The sequence below is a fragment of the Hyla sarda genome, chromosome 5 (assembly GCF_029499605.1).
Source record: "Hyla sarda isolate aHylSar1 chromosome 5, aHylSar1.hap1, whole genome shotgun sequence".
NCBI lineage: Eukaryota > Metazoa > Chordata > Amphibia > Anura > Hylidae > Hyla > Hyla sarda.
Window position 1 is genome coordinate 46,908,800 of NC_079193.1, and position 19,043 is coordinate 46,927,842.

The 19,043-nt window shown below is 43.7% G+C and overlaps 1 protein-coding gene across 2 annotated transcripts in view; it reads right to left on the minus strand.

Annotated features, from left to right (window-relative positions):
• Nucleotides 1-19,043, minus strand: part of ITGB1 (integrin subunit beta 1) — a 51,507-nt gene that overhangs the window by 14,368 nt on the left and 18,096 nt on the right. For both annotated transcript variants that reach the window (XM_056519465.1, XM_056519466.1), the window contains exons 2-7: nucleotides 13,307-13,373; nucleotides 11,790-11,875; nucleotides 9,418-9,634; nucleotides 8,821-8,991; nucleotides 5,250-5,488; nucleotides 865-1,020 (exon numbers count right to left, since the gene is read on the minus strand). In XM_056519465.1, the coding sequence (XP_056375440.1) occupies nucleotides 865-1,020; nucleotides 5,250-5,488; nucleotides 8,821-8,991; nucleotides 9,418-9,634; nucleotides 11,790-11,875; nucleotides 13,307-13,373 (936 nt within the window). The remainder of the gene's footprint in view (nucleotides 1-864; nucleotides 1,021-5,249; nucleotides 5,489-8,820; nucleotides 8,992-9,417; nucleotides 9,635-11,789; nucleotides 11,876-13,306; nucleotides 13,374-19,043) is intronic.

A 19,043-nucleotide genomic window follows, 5' to 3' on the forward strand; every position in this document is an offset into this window, starting at 1 on the left:
TCCGTGCAAAGTAGACCCTTAAAATTGATAACAAATTTGTCCCCATGAAAAACAAATATGTGGCACAAGGAGGAAAGCCAACAATCAAAGTGTAATAATAAATAAGACTGCAACTATTTTGATAATGATTAAGTTCACAGATTAGTATTTCAAGTAACCACATAAAAATAAAGATAATAGTTTTTATAATTACCAATTTGGCTTAGATTGGACTTTTTTGATCTCTGTGATCAAAAAAATGCAAGTCTGGTGTTTTATTTTTACTTTTCGCCATTTACTACGAGGGATCAATGATGTTATATTTTAATACATCCAACTATGCAGCACACAGTGATGTCAAATATAAATTTTTTTGTGAAATGGTGTGATTTTAATTATGGGACAGGAGTTATATATTTATTCTTTTAGTCTTCTTAGGGGAATTGTATAAGCAATCATTTGATGGTTCATACAGATCAATGCAGTACTTCTCTACTGCATTGATCCGTGAGATCTGCACTCTAATGATAAAGCCTGCCAACTAAATAGACCAACTAATCAATAATAAAAATTGTTGACTGTGATTTTCCATATCGATTAGTTGTTTCAGCCTTAGTTATATTGGGTTAGCATGGTGCAGACAAAACACTTCTGCCTCGGTGTGTGGCCATTTTCAGGTTACCGTAATATGAACAGATTTTGGTGCCCTGGACCGATTGTGGGTCTATTGACCAGAACAGATAGAGAAACAGCGCCTCAGTGCAAATAAAAAAAATATTGGAGTACTGTCCAGTTCCTGACAGGAAGTTTATTGGGGAAACTGTTTCAGATCATTAGACATAGTAATAGGGGGGGGGGGGGGAAGAGCTCCATATACAGACTCACATAGTAATGGCTCATTGTGTACATATTATCAGTCATGTGACATTTTCCGTCGTTTGGCAGCACGATTCCTCCTAATTTCCCATCTCCGGCAAAGTGAAACCCGGCGTCAGTGGAGAAGACCAACAAGCGGGTGACATTCCTCCAACCAATTTGTTCCTAAAAAATAAAAGGTCGCAGCATGAAGGAAACACACTTTGGTGACAGGAGCATACTGCAATGATGTATCTAACTTTCAATTGTAACTAATCTGGAAAAACCTATTGACTATTCTCATTATAGTGAACTTTTCTAAATGTTTGATTCATTTCAGTTTAAACACCTCTTCATACATCTTCAAGACAATACGGCAAAGAAATTGCACATATACACAACTACTTTAGGGAAATTCTTTTTAAAAAGCAATTGGTTGCTTAAAACATTTTTTCAGGATCTTGGATATTAATGGTCTATCCTTAGACTAGTTGTCTCCAAACTGTGACCCTGCAGCTGTTGCAAAACTACAGCTTCCAGCATGTTGGCTGTCTGGGCATGCTGGGAGGGTTGCAACAGCTGGAGAGCCAGTTTGGAGACCACTGGACCAGGCCAGTATTACTAGTAAGTATTCGATCCTCAAACGCTCACCAATCAACAGAATGAAAATGCTTCAAGTGACTGTTGGAGCTACAACATAATGCACAGCTGCCCATAAGTGACTGTATAAACTAGGGATGTCCCAATACAGATACTGGTACAGGGGTGTGGAAATTTTATAAAAAACTACTTGTCCACAGGACTAAAATGGAGCAAAATCTACTTGCCCCTCATGATGATCCTCTTGTCCCGGCCAATTTTCGCTTTTACGCACTCATTTTTTCCTCCTCGCCCTATAATAGCCATAATTACCTACTATAATGACACCTTTTAATTTTTCAATAACATATTCTCTGAACCAATATATATTATATATATATATATATATATATATATATATATATATATATATATATATATATATATATATATATATATATATATATATATATATATATATATATATATATATATATATTTTTAAGGGAAGTGAAATTGAAATAGTAAAAGATAATTTTGGTGGTTTTTCTTTTCTGCGCCATTTACCTTGTGGTTGAGGTAACATGTTCGTTTTATACTTTAGGCGCCTGATTACAGCGATATCAGATTTGTATCGTTTACGTCATGTTTTACTAATTCTGAACTTTTTCTAATTTTTTAATTGCCATTTTTTAACCCCTGTAGCTTTATTTTTTTTGCCGCATACCAGGCTGTATGAGGGCTCATTTTTTGCGCCATAATCTGTTTTTTGTATCGGTACTATTTTGGTATTGATCTGACTTTTTAATCGCTTTTTAACTTTTTTTTCTGGGATATTATAAAAATTGCAAATCTGTGGTTTGGTATTTTTTTACATTTACCGTACGGGATACATAATATTATATTTTATTAGGTTGTACAATTACGCACGAAGCGATACCAAATATGTTTATTTTTATTATGTTTGCATGTTTTTATATAGGAAAAGGGGGTGATTTGAACTTTTAACATGGAAGGGGTTAATGCAGCGGTCTTCAAACTGTGGCCCTCCAGATGTTGCAAAACTACAAATCCCAGCATGCCCGGACAGCCAACGGCTGTCCTGGCATGCTAGGAATTGTAGTTTTGTAACATCTGGAGGGGCACAGTTTGAAGACCACTGGGTGTCTTTCAAACTTTTATTAAAACTTTTTTTTTTCTTTTACACTTTATTACACTTATAGGAGGAATCATTAGATTCCTCAGACAGATGAATAGAGTTCTATTGAACTCTATTAATCTGTGTGCTCTGTGATCCATTGATAGAGTCTGGTCCAGCCAGGATCTATCAATGACAGAGCGGGACAGGAGGAAGCAGAGGTAAGTCCTCCGGCTACCTCTATAGTGGATCGCCCCCCTGCGATCGCGCTGCGGAGGGGGGGGGGTAATCCACCCCACTAGCCCACCAGGGAGCATTCACATGTCCCTTTAGACCAGTGGTTCTCAACCTTTTCGGCGACCGTACCCCCAAGGCCTGAAAGTATGTCCACGGGTACCCCCTCACGCGGAACTTGCGAGCGAGGGGTACCCGCAGACAAAAGGCGTGTTCTTACCTTTATACTAATGCATCCCTTCTCCATCTTAATCCCCTTGTGCTATTATTCCCCCTCCGTCTTACTCCCCCTGTCCCACAATTCCCACCTCCCTCTGATTCCCTTTTGCCATTATTCCCCCTCCATCTTTATCCCCTTGTGCCATTATTATCCAATATGGAACAAGGGGATTAAGATGGAGGAGGGGGAATAATGATACAGGGGGATTAATATGGAGGGTTTGATAATTCCCCCCTCCCTCTGATCCCCTTTTGCCATATCGGATAATAATAGCACAAGGGGATTAAGATGGAGGGGGGGGGGGATAATCAACCCCCCCCCCTCCTCCATATTAATCCCCTTGTGTCATTATTCCCCCCTCCCTCTGATCCCCTTTTGCCATTTCCCCCCCCTCCATATTAATCCCCTTGTGCCATTATTATTGGATAGGGCAAAAGGGGGATCAGAGGAAGGGGGAATGGTGCAAGGGGATTAAGATGGAAGGGGAGAGGGATAATGGCGGAGGGGGGGGGGTAATAAAGCACAAGACATAAAATTTCAATGCCTTGTGCTTTATTACTCCCCACCCCCCCCTCCGCCATTATCCCTCTCCCCCTCCATCTTAATGCCTTGTGCTCCGTCCCATACAGTTCCCCCCCCTGTCCCCTCTGTGCCATACAGTTCCCCCCCCCCCCCCTCCGTGCCATACAGTTGTTTACCTGGCGTCCTGTGGTCCCGTTGCCTGCTGCTTCACGGGATGTTCCACAGGGCCGCACTGACGTGTGACGTCCCCCTGCGCTGTGCGGCAACTCCGCGCAACGTCAGGGGAGGCCACATGTCTCCCTGGCAACCACGCAGCTCACTTACAGTAGCCCCGGCCGCATCTCTGGCCGCACTACTGTACGGTGAGCTGCCGCGGCTATGCGCTGACAAATACTGGCCAATGCATGGCCGGTATTTGTCATCGTTTTCGCTTACCCCCGACAGCCCCTGGCGTACCGCTAGGGATACGCGTACCCCAGGTTGAGAACCCAGGCTTTAGACGCCGCTGTCAGCTTTGACAGCGGCGATCTAAAGGGTTAATAGCCAGCCGCGGCGATCGCCGCATGCTGGCTATTAGCGGCGGCCCCCGGCTACTGAGAACAGCCGGGGGCTGCAGAGTATGGAGCGGGCAGGAATCCCGAGCCCACTCCATACTCCCCTGTGAGCGCCGCATACAGTCTCCCCGTGCAGACGTGCGGGGAGTGAAGGCAGAGGACGCAGGTCTGCACGGGGAGCAAGAAGCCACGCCCCCTCATCTCCCCCCGCACGTCTGCAGAGCAGGGGAGAGAAGACAAATACACAGCTTCTCATCTCCCCTGCTCTGCTTTTGAGGACACAGGCTGCAGAGTATGGAGCTGGCAGGAGTCGGGAGCCCGCTCCATACAGACTGCAGATCCGCCGCACTTGTCAGGTCCGGCCCTGCTTGCCCGAAGCCGGGCTAAGGGCCGGACAAATTCACCTGCCCGGCGCCCAAAACTGCTAGTCCCGGGCGTCGGGCGATAGAAATTCCACATCCCTGTGGTATCTGTACCGATACTGGACATTTGCACGAGTACTTGTACTCCTGAAATGTCCCAGATACCTAATTAGATTCCCAAGGAGACGCGCATTTACAATTTAAACCCTGCAATTAAAGTTAATCGCAGCTTCTAAAAGTCCTGAGATTAACTGCTGGGTAGCTAAGGGATGCCGATTGGGATCACCGCAATGAAATTGTGGTGTCCCGATCAGCCGAGATGACGGCTGGAGGTCCCTTACTGTGCTCCATGCCATCCGATGGTTGCTCCTTTACTGCAGCCAGCCATGGCAGGCAGTAGTAAAGGAGCGCTGATAACTGTTGGCATAGCATTGATCAGTGTATGCAATCTACATACTGCATGTAATAGTCCCATATGGGGACTAAAAAAAAAAAAAGGTAACAAAATTTGAATAAATGTGAATTAACCCCTTCTCTATCATTCAAATTTATTTGTTTATTTTTTAAATTTAATTACAGCAAAACTTTACCATCTCACTAAACCTCCCCGCTCTACTTAAAAACAAAAAAACACGACCCAAAACAGCAGGGGCAAATGTTATATGTGCCCAAATATGGCACTTTTCTACTGTTCTAAATGTGTTAACAAACACCCCTTAATATTTCTTTATTTATAAAGTGCACATATATTCCACAGCGCTGTACACTCCAAATTGGTTCTGAACATATTCACACACCGTACTTACCCCACACACAGCAACTTGCATTATTGCATCAAAACCACCTTCCGGAGAATCCAGGTTACCAGAGATTTGCTGTTTGCCTACGAGGGTGTTGAAGAGTTCGCCGTTGCTTGTAAGATTAAGGACATTTTTAAAGCTAAATGGACTAGTACAGTTCTGCTCTGTGGTGCAGGGATTGATGAGTTTGGCAGGAGTAGTGCTAATGTAAGGCATTACTGTCTTCTCCACAAAAGATCCGAAACCTAGATTGAAACAAGAAAACACACATAAGTAACAGAAGCAAAAAAACAAAAAAACATTCTACATAGTTAGGCACAAAGCTGTAAACCATTCTTTACTTCAGCACCTAAAGAGATTTCCTCTACTTTGCCCAAGTACAGCCCTATTGTTGCCGGTGAGCATTTATGAGAAGCTCATAGGAAAATGCCACTGTTATAGAAGTTTACACAGTACGACATGGCGCATCATCGGCGCTCCCAATCTAGCGATAGACGACACGTGCTACTCACTGAGAGCACTGGGGTCCCGTCCCGATGATCGCAGGGGGCCCCAGTGGTCAGATCCCCCGTAATCAGCTACTTATTCCCTTATCCTCTGGATAGGGTATAAGTATTTTTTTTTATTACCAGAGAGCTCCTTTAAGGTTGCCACTGAACCCTTTAAACCCTTATTGACTGCTGACATGTTTTTACAGCAGTTAGTAATGGGCTTCATTCTAGCGTGCCACAATACCAGCCACAGAGGACATCATACTGCCTGTCGGATGCCTGGATGTTAGAGACAGCCAGACATAAAGGCACAATCTGTATGTATTTTACCATTTCTGTCTTCCCAACATTTATGTACAGAGCTCAATGAGCACCATATGTACAAAGGACGCAGTGTCATACATTAAAGGCATCATGTGACCCCCTGGGTGACTGTTCACATGACCAGGCTGGTGGGTCTGAGACATAACATAGGGCACAATTTCAAATATAAAGAACACCTGCCACTAGCAGTGATCTAAAGTAGAGCAATGGTGGAAGGGATAAAGTTTTCACTCACACATTAAAGAACATTCTAACCTGCTGATAGGAGAGGTTATACTAAGGATTATGTAACCTTTAAGATGGTGGTCTGGTGCAGTTATTGATATGCAAATGATAGGAGGAGTAGTAGTGTCTTGTCTTAACCGGTCACTGGCTGAGCAGACAAGGTCCTGTTTCGACACTCCGCAGTAGCTACATGCAGACCAGGAGCCAAGAAGTATTTTTTTTTTTTTTTTTTACAGTACTTTTAGCAAATAAAAACAAAAAAAAACCCACATGAAAGCCAATTCTTTAGTCGAAGACAAATGAAAGTGAATTCACACCCATACATGATACAAATATAAAGAGGAAAAAACTGACAAAGGAGGAAATTGACTAAAAAACTCAGTCAGACCTATAGACATAAGAGGAAGTACAGATAAGTAGCCCTACAAACCCTGTCTACGCATCTAAACTCAGAAGCACAAAGCGTAACAGTTCAATCTTAAAATTATCCCCTATGTTATACAGTATAGCAACAACATATTCCACATGGCTATAGAGACAGTCTTCACTTATAGTCCCTGTGAGCAGTGGGGATCAAAATCTGAAATTTTTAAAATCTCAAACACACAAGGGTTAATATCACAAGAAGCATATTCTAGGTACCCGACACCCTGCTCTGTACTCCAGAACAGCTGCCCTCAGATGGGCACTTCATTGTTCTAGAGGAGACACTGGTTTCGCTGGCAAGAGATTTTGTTTCTTCATGTTTTCCCTGAAGAATAAGTCACCATACCATTACCCTCTTCAGGTGAGAACCAATACTATCTTCTTGAGATATCTACGAAATGTAAAAAGGCTCATATACATAAGGTAAAGGCTGGCATGCCGGATTTTACCACCACTTAGTCCATGCAAAAAGACAAGCATAAGATGAATGGTCTTCCCCTCCCAATTAAAAATACAAAAACCATGTGCACGGCTGATCACGCACAGTTCACAAACTAAGGATTCGGTAGGAATGGCTGTTCATAGCGTGAGGGGGGGAGAAACCAGAGTATGCAGGAAAGCCACACGAACACAGAGAGAACATATGTGCATGTTATCATTGGTCAGATTAAAACCAAGGACACCATCTCTCCAAGACAACAATGCTGACCTCGAATAGTAATTCACATAATGCACACAGATTCCTCAGCGCTGTAAACCCAAAGTTGTCCTCGTCCTCACAATCTAAATTTCCCTGTAAGTATAAAACAAAAATAGAGAAAAAGAAAGAAACAGCCGCACATCCACAATTTGTATTTTGATCTACTTGCTTCTCAGCATAAATTCAAAAACAGGTTGTTAGTATACATTTTGATCAAAAACTACAAGCCCACTAGCCACGTCAAGGCCACCTATTCAGAGTGGGTCCCTAACCCAACATTGGTGTAGCGCTGGAGGCGGCGGGCACCACCACCACAACACTATGCCCACAGGTGGAGCGTCCCAGTGGCCAGGCAGCCCCACTGCTGCTATGCCAATGTCTGGTTAGGGAACCACTCTAAATAGGTGGCCTTGACGTGGCGAGTGGGCTTGTAGTTTTTGATCAAAATGTATAACAACCTGTTTGTGTTTGAATTTATGCTGAGAAGCAAGTAGATAAAAATACAAGTTGTTGATGTGCAGCTGTGTGTCTTCTCTATTTTTGTTTCACTTATAAGTATGTTTTGGATTGTGGAAGGAAACCCATGCAAACAAAGGGAGAACGTACAAAATCTTTGCAGATGTTGTCCATGGCAGAGCTAACCACTCACCGTGCTGCCCACACATATAGGGCGAGATTTATCAAAACCTGTCCAGAGGAAAAGTTGCTGAGTTGCCAATTGCAACCAATCAGATCACTTCTTTCAGTTTTCAAAGACTCTTAAAAGGGGTAGTCCAGTGGTGAAAAACTTATCCCCTATCCTAAGGATAGGGGATAAGTTTGAGATCGCAGGGGGGTCCGACCGCTGGGGCCCCCTGCGATCTCTCTGTACGGGGGCCAGGCTCTCCGGCCAGATAGCGGGTGTCAACCCCCGCACGAAGCGGCAGCTGACACGCCCCCTCAATACATCGCTATGGCAGAGCCGGAGATTGCCGAAGGCAGCGCTCCGGCTCTGCAACAGAGTTGTATTGAGGGGGCATGTCGGCCGCCGCTTCGTGCGGGGGTCGACGCGCCCCCTTCGCGCGGGCTGTCGGGGCCCCGTACAGGAGATCGCGAGGGGCCCCAGCGGTCGGACCCCCCGCGATCTGCAACTCATCCCCCTATCCTTAGGATAGGGGATAAGTTGTTCACCACTTGTTCACTACTGGACTACTTCTTTAAAAAAAAAAAAAAAAAATTAAGCGATCTGATTGGTTGCTATGGGCAACTCAGCAACTTTTCCTCTGGACGGGTTTTGATAAATCTCCCCCATAGTATCTAACCCTTATACCTAGATGCAGGTTGATAATCTGTTCTCCATTTACATGTGCTTAGGGTTTGTTTTCACCTCCATCAGAATTTGTGTTGGTTTTAGGTCTTACTCAGCCATTACCTATCCTGAAATCCGATGTAATTTTTTCCATTTCTCTCATAAGTTCGGTGCCGAGCTTTTTCACATTTTCCAAGTCGTCCTTCATGGAGTATGAGAGGTCCATAAGATAGTACAGGTCAATAGGATAATCTTCGGCTCTTCTGAAGGTTAAATTAAATGTCTGGGGCTCACCTACAGAGGGAAATAAAATAGGTTTGAATTAGAAAGCCTGGACGGACGCTGTCATCCCTTTTGTTGGATGAAATTTGCACCCTACAAGGAGACAGTACATTAAGTCCACAGATAGGATACAAAGAAAGACTCACACAGAGTGGATACATTGTACTTTGTGTACTGGTCTCCAAACTGAAGCCCCCCAGTCGTTGCAAAACTACAACCCCCAGCATGCACGGACAGCCGATGGCTGTCCGGGCATGCTGGGAGTTGTAGTTTTGCAACAACTGGAGACCACTGCTCAAATATAATGTTGAAACATTCACACACACAGGTTGACCCAGGGGGCCCAAACCTGACAAAGAAAATAAACTGCACAAACATGGGGATGAAAATTTCACCCATAAAAGAAAATTTTTAAAAAAGCCTCCTCAAGCTACGTACCAGATCTTAGCTCGAATTTGAGTTGCTGGGGGCGGAGCTGGGTGATGTTTACAGGGTCCATACGTTCTCCTTTGGCCTTGTTTGTTATGGGATTATCCTTTAGCGTTCCCTTGCTTCCTCTGGGGTTCTGAATACTTTCCTGAGGGCATCCTTTACTTTTTAGTGCAGCCAATTCATCACAGCGCGCAGATGTGGGTTCACCTTCTTGCAAAAAGTCCTAGAACAGAAAAGGACTGTTAACCACACATTCTGCACGTAAAAGAGGGGACAGAATCCCTAATGGGTGAATTCGGGTAGAAAACAGACATGGTGCACATCTACAGTCTTGAATAATGATCTGACTGCTTCTCAGCAGAATATCAAAAACTAACAGGTTGTTAGTATACATTTTTGATCAAAAAGTACAAGCCCACTCGCCACGTCAAGGCCAACTATTTAGAGTGGGTCCCTAACGTCCCTAGCATAAAATGGCGCAGCACCGGGTGGCGACCACCACCACCGCGACACCAGTGCCCATGGGGGGGGGGGGGGGGGGGGCGGGGGAGAACGACCCACTGGCAGAGCGGCCCCAATGCCACTCAAACCAGTCTATGGGTCGCACCTCCACGCAGACACGGCAGCAACGGATGCCGCACAGCACCACACCAGTGTGAACAAGGTATAATAGCTCACTTACCATGCTCTCCCAGTCAGACTGGGAGGCTGCTAGGAAAGAAATGGCCCTTATGTAGCTAACTACTACTAATATAGGGTTGGGCTGAGGGGGTGGGGAAGAGTGCAGCACATGTTCAAACAAAAAAAAGGAGGGGATAGAGAACAGTGTGAATTCGGGTAGAAAACAGACATGGTGCACATCTACAATCTTGTATAATGATCTGATTGCTTCTCAGCATAATATCAAAAACTAACAGGTTGTTAGTATACATTTTGATTTTGATCAAAAATGTATACTAACAACCTGTTAGTTTTTGATATTATGCTGAGAAGCAATCAGATCATTATACAAGATTGTAGATGTGCACCATGTCTGTTTTCTACCCGAATTCACAGAATCCCTAATGGGACATGACCTATATGTTGCAATCTCTTCTGTTTCTCCTATAGACTTGACTTCACACAGAATTTGCTACTCTGACTCCATTCCACAGAATCTTTATATTTAGCAAAACCACCATTGCCATGTAAATCTTCTGACCACAAAAAACAAACTACTAACGAAATGTTCAATTCTGCAGAAGTTAAATTAGCACTGTCATTTGCAAAAACATTGTAAAAAAAACAACATTAGATGTATATTTGTAATATACATTGGTTAAAAAAAAGTTTATATTTGTGGATAAAAAAGGGGGTGCTTCCACTGTCCAGAACACGGTCTTGTCCCTGCAGCTATTGCCTGTGTGTCTTGGCTGGGACTGTGCAGGCTCCTGACTTGTCAAGCTGTTTGAGCAGAGAGCAGCCAGTTGTCAGCACTGAGGAGTCAGATAGCAAGTTCCTACATGAGATGTGAGGGCAAGCAAGGGAACACCCCCTCCTCCTCAGCGAACTGCACCAGTTAAAGAGTAAGCCTGGATATTTATTTATTTTTAATCTCATGACAGTTACACTTTAAAACATTGCCTAAACAGGATGGCAAACAGATCTTTGTTTTGTGGAACAATGCTGCTCTGGACTCGCTTTACTACAGTACAATGAAATTTTGTCACTCTATATCTGTCTCAAAGCATTTAAGACACCTATAAAACATTAGTGAACTCTGCTTAACCCACCGGGTGTGGTAGGAATAGCTGACCGTATAATGAAACCTCGTAACTCTTCCCTGACTGATGTCGCAGGAGAGAAGGATGGAGCATGCTGTATTTTAACCACCCAACCCTTTTGTTTTTGGAAAGATTTCTGGCAATGCTTTCACTTAGCCCTCCCCATTTAGAACAGAGGAATGCTCAGTTGAGCCGAATTTTTATGTGTATAAGGTAAACTGGAGAGATAGCTGTGGGTAAACAACTATTAAAGGTGTATGGGCCCCTGTAGGGAGGCTGACAGTACTAATGTTTAGAGGGTTCATGCATCTCATGTAGTTCATTTATCTCCAAATCATTTGTTCTGGAAAAGATAAAGCGCAGTAAACTACATGCACCACACTCCATGCTCATCATGGAAGATTTATCAAAACCTGTGGAGGAAAAGTTGCCCAGTTTCCCATAGCAACCAATTGCTTCTTTCATTCTAAACAAGGCCTCAAAAATAAAATCAGCAATCTGATTATTTGTTATGGGTAACTGGTCAAATTTTCCTTTACACAGGTTTTGATTAATCTCCCCCATAGTCACTACTGGCGCCACCACTACAGCTTGGTCATGCTTCTATCTACTTACCACTTTGGTGCACCACCCACAGTTTGGTCCAGCTTGTATGCATTCTCCACATGATTTGGCATTGGCTTTTAAACATTCAGTTCCACCTATAGAAACAATTAGTCTTATTTAATATAATGCAAAAAGATTAAATCACAAGCAGAGCCTGTAGTAAAGGCCCCTTATTAGGATTCCCTACTTTAAGTGATTGGTCATAGCTGGCCGCCATAAATATCTGTCATTGACATTCGCAAATGTGTCACTTACGGCAATATTAATAATGGACATTGTGGCCTAGCTTATGGCCACCATGAGGACTGTCAGTAGGCAAAAATGATAAAGAGAGGATTGTAATGATAGAAGAGACTTCTAGATCCTTATTGCATCATTTTTACAGTTGGGGGGGGGGGGGGGGAATGATGTTAAAGAAAAATGCTAAAGTCTTCGGCTGTCCAGACATGCTGGCAGTTGTAGTTTTGCAACAGCTGAAGGCACTCTGTTTGGAAAGCACTTTGTTAACAGAAGAGAAAAATTAATGTTGCTGTATGCTATGCAGCATAATCTGTTTCCCATTGCGTTACAAATATATATATATATATATATATATATATATATATATATATATAATTATAAAAAGGATTGCAATAGGGCTGGTTCATACCGAATACTGAAATTTTTTGGGCTGCACGATATGAATTTTAACCCATACCGCAATACCGGTTTGGCCCCTCCCCCACGGGAAAGAATGAATGAATTAGCCCAGTGCTGCGCTGTCCCCACATCAGGGAACTAATCATATGTTGCCCACGAGCGCTGTTCTGCCCCCCCCCCCCCCCCAATTATCAGCCCAGCGCAGTCCCCATCGGGGGAAATACTCATATGTCACCTGCAAGCGCTGCCCTCCTCATCCTCTTTGTTGCGGCCCCCGGCGCTGACACTCTATACCAGTGGTCTTCAACTTGCAGACCTCCAGATGTTGCAAAACTACAACTCTCTGCAGCATGTATGGGTGGAGGAGGAAATACAGTTCTATACCATGGAACCGCCAAAAGGTACAAAAGTACCATGATACACACATTTGGTCATACCGCCCAGTCCTAGATTGCAACCACTTTGCTGTACAAATAGTGATTTAACTACCATTTTCATACAGCAAAAGTAAATACAAAAACTGGAGGGGAAAAAAGGCGCAGGGTGAACCCACCCAACTCTTGACTAAAAGTTTATGACTTTTTTCTGTTAAGTTTTTAAGATATTTTTGCCTGTCGCTTAGCAATGCCGAGCTTTTAAGAAAATAGACATAATTAAAATAGTCGCCCATCACCACCCCAGATTCTTAATGTATGCAAAATTTGGAAAGAATCACATTCAGACCGATTAGACATCCAAAATGGAATCTTTTCTGTACGGGAGTCTTTTTCAATGGAATTTTCCAGAAAGTACAGTGGAGGCCTTATAAATAGACCGGCTTCCTCAAGTGTTCGACTTAAGGACAAGTGAAAGCTAGAGGTTACATCCAGGACAAACAATAGACTTACCTTGTTGTGCGCTGGTGTATCCCAGTGAATACAAACACAGCCCCACGATGAATAGGATACGCGCCATCTACAAGACAAAGTATACAAGCTTTATTATTAGAATTATGCATTCAAGGACCGGAAAAGCCAACTGGTAAAATATACTATGCATCAGCAATTTTTTTTATTTTGTGGCATCTTTAAATTTTACATACATTTTCTATGTACATCAAGCACAACAGTGCTATCAACTAAGGATGCGTTCACACGGTAGTCTGTCCCATTTTTTTTATCCCTGTTCCGGTTCTGTTCTTGCAGGCTATAAAGGGATTAAAAACGGTTTTTAAAAAATGTCAATGGGATTTATTTACAATCCGTTTACATCCGTTTGTACCCATTTCCTTTTTTTGATGGCAGAAAAAACGGCAAATGCAGTATTTTTTTTTCTTCCGTCAAAAAAAAAAAATAAAAAAAAAAAGGATACAGTAAATTTAACATTGCAGTCTATGGAAAATGGACGGCATTTAATGTCATCCATTATTTTGGCTTATTAACTGAACAATAACTGATCCAAATGGATAATGGTTCGGGTCTACACGGCCGTGTGAACGCAGCCTAAGAGTGTCCACCAGGGGGCATGTGCCCAAGATTTTTGGTGCCCTGCATCTCTTGACATAAGCAATTGTATCTGTACTCGGGATCGACCAATATCGATTTTTTGGGGCCTATACCGATACTCTGTGGAGGTTAGGGCCGATAACTTATACCGGAATATCGGTATAAGTTATCGGCTATTTATCTATCCCCGCCCCCAGCGACACTGCTACAGATCATTGATTTAAAGCGGGCGCTTTAAATCAATTAACTGCAGTGGCTTTTGCGGTACCAGAGACCGCTGCCGCCACACGCTTCTCCCCCCCTACCTGTCCTGGGGTCCTCCTGAGTCCTATCACCACCACCGCACCGCACCACCCTGGCCAGAGACTGCCACTGCCCCTTTGCCTCCCCCATTCCCGGTTTTATAATTACCTGTTCCCGGGGTCCACGCTACTTCTGGCGGCATCCTCCTGAGCGGTCACTGTGCGCACCGACGGTGACGTCGCTCGTCATTGCGCAGCGCACAGCGTAACACAGGATGCCGCAGGAGCCAGGACCCTGGGAACAGGTAATTATAAAACCGGGAATGGGCGAGGCAATCGGGCAGCAGCGGCGGCGATCTCTGGCCGGTGCGGGCGATGAGGGGCATTATCAGATTATCGGCAAGGTAATTGCAGATACTGATAATGTCCAAAATCATGAACATCGGCTGATAATATCGGCCAAACCGATAATCGGTCGATCCCTAATCTGTACCCCATTGTGCCCAGGTATCCATCTATATAATTTACACATAACTCATCTTAATTTGAGGCTGAATTCCGCAAGCGGAAATTCTGCCGTGTAAATAGACCCCAAGACTTATAATGGAGTTCGTCGGGCTTCACTATTCGTACGCTAAAATGTGATGAAATCTGCAAGGCCAGCTCTGAGCGTAGAACTAAGGAGGAAAAGAAGAGTGGCCGAGTCCACCATTTTTAGCGGGACTGACCAATGTGTACGGGAACAAATAAAAAGCAAGGAGAGAAGGAGCTGCTGCCGGAAGAGTCTGGCAGAAACTTAAACCCCCCCCCCCCTTTATCTGAGCACACGGTCACTCACCAGAGCCGAGCATGCACATGTATAGAGGGATTAGAAGAGTTAGCCGTCAGCGGAGTGTTTTCCAACCAAAGTGTCTCTAGTTGTTGCAAAACTACAACTCCCAGCATGCCCGGAGAGCCTTTAGTTTTGCAACAGCTGGAAATATACTGTTTGCTGAACTTCATTCAGCTAACAGTGTTTGCCAGACAGTCACATTTGTATGGGTATCTTTAGGCAGGCCATATGTGTGAGACAGCCATTTGCCTAACAGCATTATCCCTATGCCCACATGCGTGCATGGATGGCTGCCAGACGCCTCTACCGGCAGCTTAAAAAGGTACTCCAGTGGAAATTTTTTTTTTTTTGTTTTTAAATCAACTCGTGCCAGATCTGTAAATTACTTCTATTTAAAAATATTAATCCTTCCAGTACTTAGCTGCTATACGCTCCACAGGAAGTTATTTTCTTTTTGAATTTCTTTTCTGTCATGACCACAGTGCTCTGTGCTGACACATCTGTCCATGTCAGGAACTGTCCAGAGCATGAGAGGTTTGCTATGGGGATTTGCTCCAACTCTGGACAGTCCCTGAAATAGACAGAGGTGTCAGCGAGAGCCCTGTCAGACAGAAAAGAAATTCAAAGAGAAAAACTTCCTGTGGAGCATAAAGCAGCTGATAAGTACTGGAAGGATTAAGATTTTTAAATAGAAGTAATTTACAGATCTGTTTAACTTTCTGGCACCAGTTGATTTAAAAACAAAACAAAAAATTTACACTGGGCAATTTAAAATCCAATATGTGCGACGCTTCTCTACCCCAACATCTGCTGTGGTAGAGAGGCCTCCATGTGTGTTAGATATGGAGCTTAACCGGTGTGTTCATTTACATCTAAAAAAAGGAAATTAAAACCACAAAACATAACATTGTTTAAGAGTATCCCACAAACCCATACGTCAGAACTTTCTGAAATTTTTCATAACTGGAAATAGGTCTTTAAGGAATGATCATGGGGCCAGATAATGTTCTAGACTTCCTGTCTCATCTCGTGGATGGGGGACTGATAATATGGTAAGGTTCTGTATTACTCATGTTCTATACTTCTCTGCATGAGAACAATTCTAGTATCTCACACCAGGAGTTTTACCTAACCCTTTGCCATCCTATGAAGTAAAGTCAAGTCATGGGAGTGAATATGTTAAAGTGAAATTTCGTATATTTACGTAATTTAGCGTTAAAAGTGTCGCTTCATAGATGGTGAGAAATGGCTGCTATCAGCAGCCAGGACTCACCGCTAATGCCAGGCACCAATGCGCACAGGGGGACCTGATTGGGACAGAGGCTAGTGGGGTGATTGCAGGGTCCCTACCTGCCTCTGTGCTGCCTGTTTGACAATCCAAGTACACAGGCAGCCTGTATAAGCAGAGCACCTATCACACTCATCAATGTAACGCCTATGGCACAGCACTAAACAGTGATAATGGTGAGTTTGCAGGCAATAGTGAAAAATAATAATGTTGTAATAAGTATAACCCTTTCACCCCCAAAGAAGTTAAACCCCCCCCCCCCCTTTTCCATATTTTAAATAATATAAAAAAAATAAAGATTTGGTATAGTGCAGGAATGTCCGAACAAATAGAACATAATTGTGTAAATGTAAAAAAAAAAATTACAGTCCAGAAATGCAGATTTTTGGTCACTTTATATACCAGAAAAATCAAAACAGATAAACTACAGATCATGGTGCAAAAAAATTAGCCCTCATATATCCCTGCATGCAGATAAATAAAACAAACATTTTAGGGGTTAGAAGTAGAGATGAGCGAACTTACAGTAAATTCGATTCGTCACGAACTTCTCGTCTCGGCAGTTGATGACTTATCCTGCATAAATTAGTTCAGCTTTCAGGTGCTCCGGTGGGCTGGAAAAGGTGGATACAGTCCTAGGAAAGAGTCTCCTAGGACTGTATCCACCTTTTCCAGCCCACGGGAGCACCTGAAAGCTGAACTAATTTATGCAGGAAAAGTCATCAACTGCCGAGCCAAGAAGTTCGTTACAAATCAAATTTACTGTAAGTTCGCTCATCTCTAGTTAGAAGAGGACAATTTTTAGAATACTTCATTTTCTTACAAAAAGTGAATAGAATGCTGTTATCCAGAACTGAAGGAAAAAAAAATATATATATATATATTTTCTATATCAAACATAACCGATTCCACATGTGCTCAGGTCATGTGTAGTATTGCAGGAAGGTTCCAGTATTACCGCACACATTCTGAAGATAGGTGCAATGCTCTTTTTTTGAAGAAATCAGCTACGCTTTTTTTGTGCAGTTTAAAACAAGAACAAAGAAAACGAGAACAATAAGAACCACAGAAAAAGAAAACCACAGAAACATATCTCCTGCTTTAGCAACTTGCAGCGCACAGCAGAAGTGGAGACCAGGCCCGGGATCCGTGTACCGCAAGAACCAGCACAAAGTTTGTTAGCCAGTCCCCATTTTTGGTAATTCCTAAAGCAGATGTAAGGCAGACCCCTGACAAGTAACACTAGCATTCTTCAGTAAATGCATCTGTGAAGAGAGGAAGCCGGACGGATTCCTGCCCCATAACGTTCCCATATATGGGCCGAGCACTGCCCGCACAACACACGCTCCTAGGGGAAAGGCTTTGTAGTGTCAGTCGGCTCTGCTACATTGTGTTATTCTCATCACAACTAGTATGAAAAGTAACGCAGGATATAGGGAAAGAACCAGAAGTCGTGTACGTTAGATAGGCTTTGTATTACACTTCACGTCTTCACTATTCTTGCTGCGCTGTAAGTGTTGGTTGTTTATATGGACGCCCTATGGAGAATTCTAAAAATGTGCTGAAAGTCAGTGTATGGAAATATTGTCCTGCAATGTTTAGACTGCTGCATACAGAAGAGTGCTGGCCCTGGTAAAGTGGGAGTTAAGCAGCTGGATAACCACTCCTTATAACAGCTATTGCAAAACTACAACCCCCAGCATGCTGTTGGCTGTCCGGGCAAGCTGGAAGTTGTAGTTCTGCAACAGCTGGAGGCACACTGATTTGGAAGCAGTGTAATATACTTTACTAATAGCAAAGCCCAATCACAAGGGAGCAGGTTAATATAGCGCAGGTATTGCTGCAAGAATATCAGACATGAAAGCTAAAAAGTCAACATACTAATTCCTATATCCCCCCCCCGACATCGGCGGGAGAATTAAGAGGCCCCCATATCCATTAAATGATGCCCAACTACAGTTGCTCTCTAAGGGCCTGAGCTTTTGCCCAGATAACAACAGACTGGTTTCTACTTGAACTTCATTGTTAGCAGTTTTTTTCACAGGTTAAAGTAAAAAATATGGTTTGATTCTAACCCTGTAACTAATATTGTCTCTGAATGTAACAATGATGTGGGATTTAGGGCTGCTCAATATAACCTCAGGGTCAGCAGCAGCTTTAACCCCCAAATCAATTCATGTGGGTTTGACACATATTGTATGTTAGTCAAAAAAGACATTGAAAAACTCAGATGTAATGACATTGGCAATAAACCCTCCAACCTGACACGGGCACAACTGATGGCAATTGAGGAACTGATCCATGACCACAACCTTATCATAAAGCCAGCTGATAAAGGTGGTAGGGTTGTGGTCATGGATCAGTCCAAATATCTGACAGGGGCTCTTAGACAGCTCTCAGATGCCTCTACAGTGACCCCCCCCCCCCCCCCCCGACCTACGATGGCCTCTCAGAGGTCATCGCATTTTGAAGGCAGCAACCACCTACGATGCTTTTGTATGTCGGGGCCATCGCATAAACTGCTATCCGGCAGCGCAGACTGCTTCAGCTGCCACCGGATAGCCGTTTACGGTGCCCCATGCCCTGTGCTGATGATCACTTACCTGTCCTCGGGGCTCCGGCACGTCCTCCTCAGGATCCTCTGCATTGTCGGTGCTCTCCATTGACGTCATCCAATAGGAGCGGCGTGCGTAGCAACGTGATGGCGGCGACCGAGCGTGCGGATGCCGGGGAAGCAGAGGCCTTGCCAGAGCGTAGGGGACACCCCGGGGACGCGGC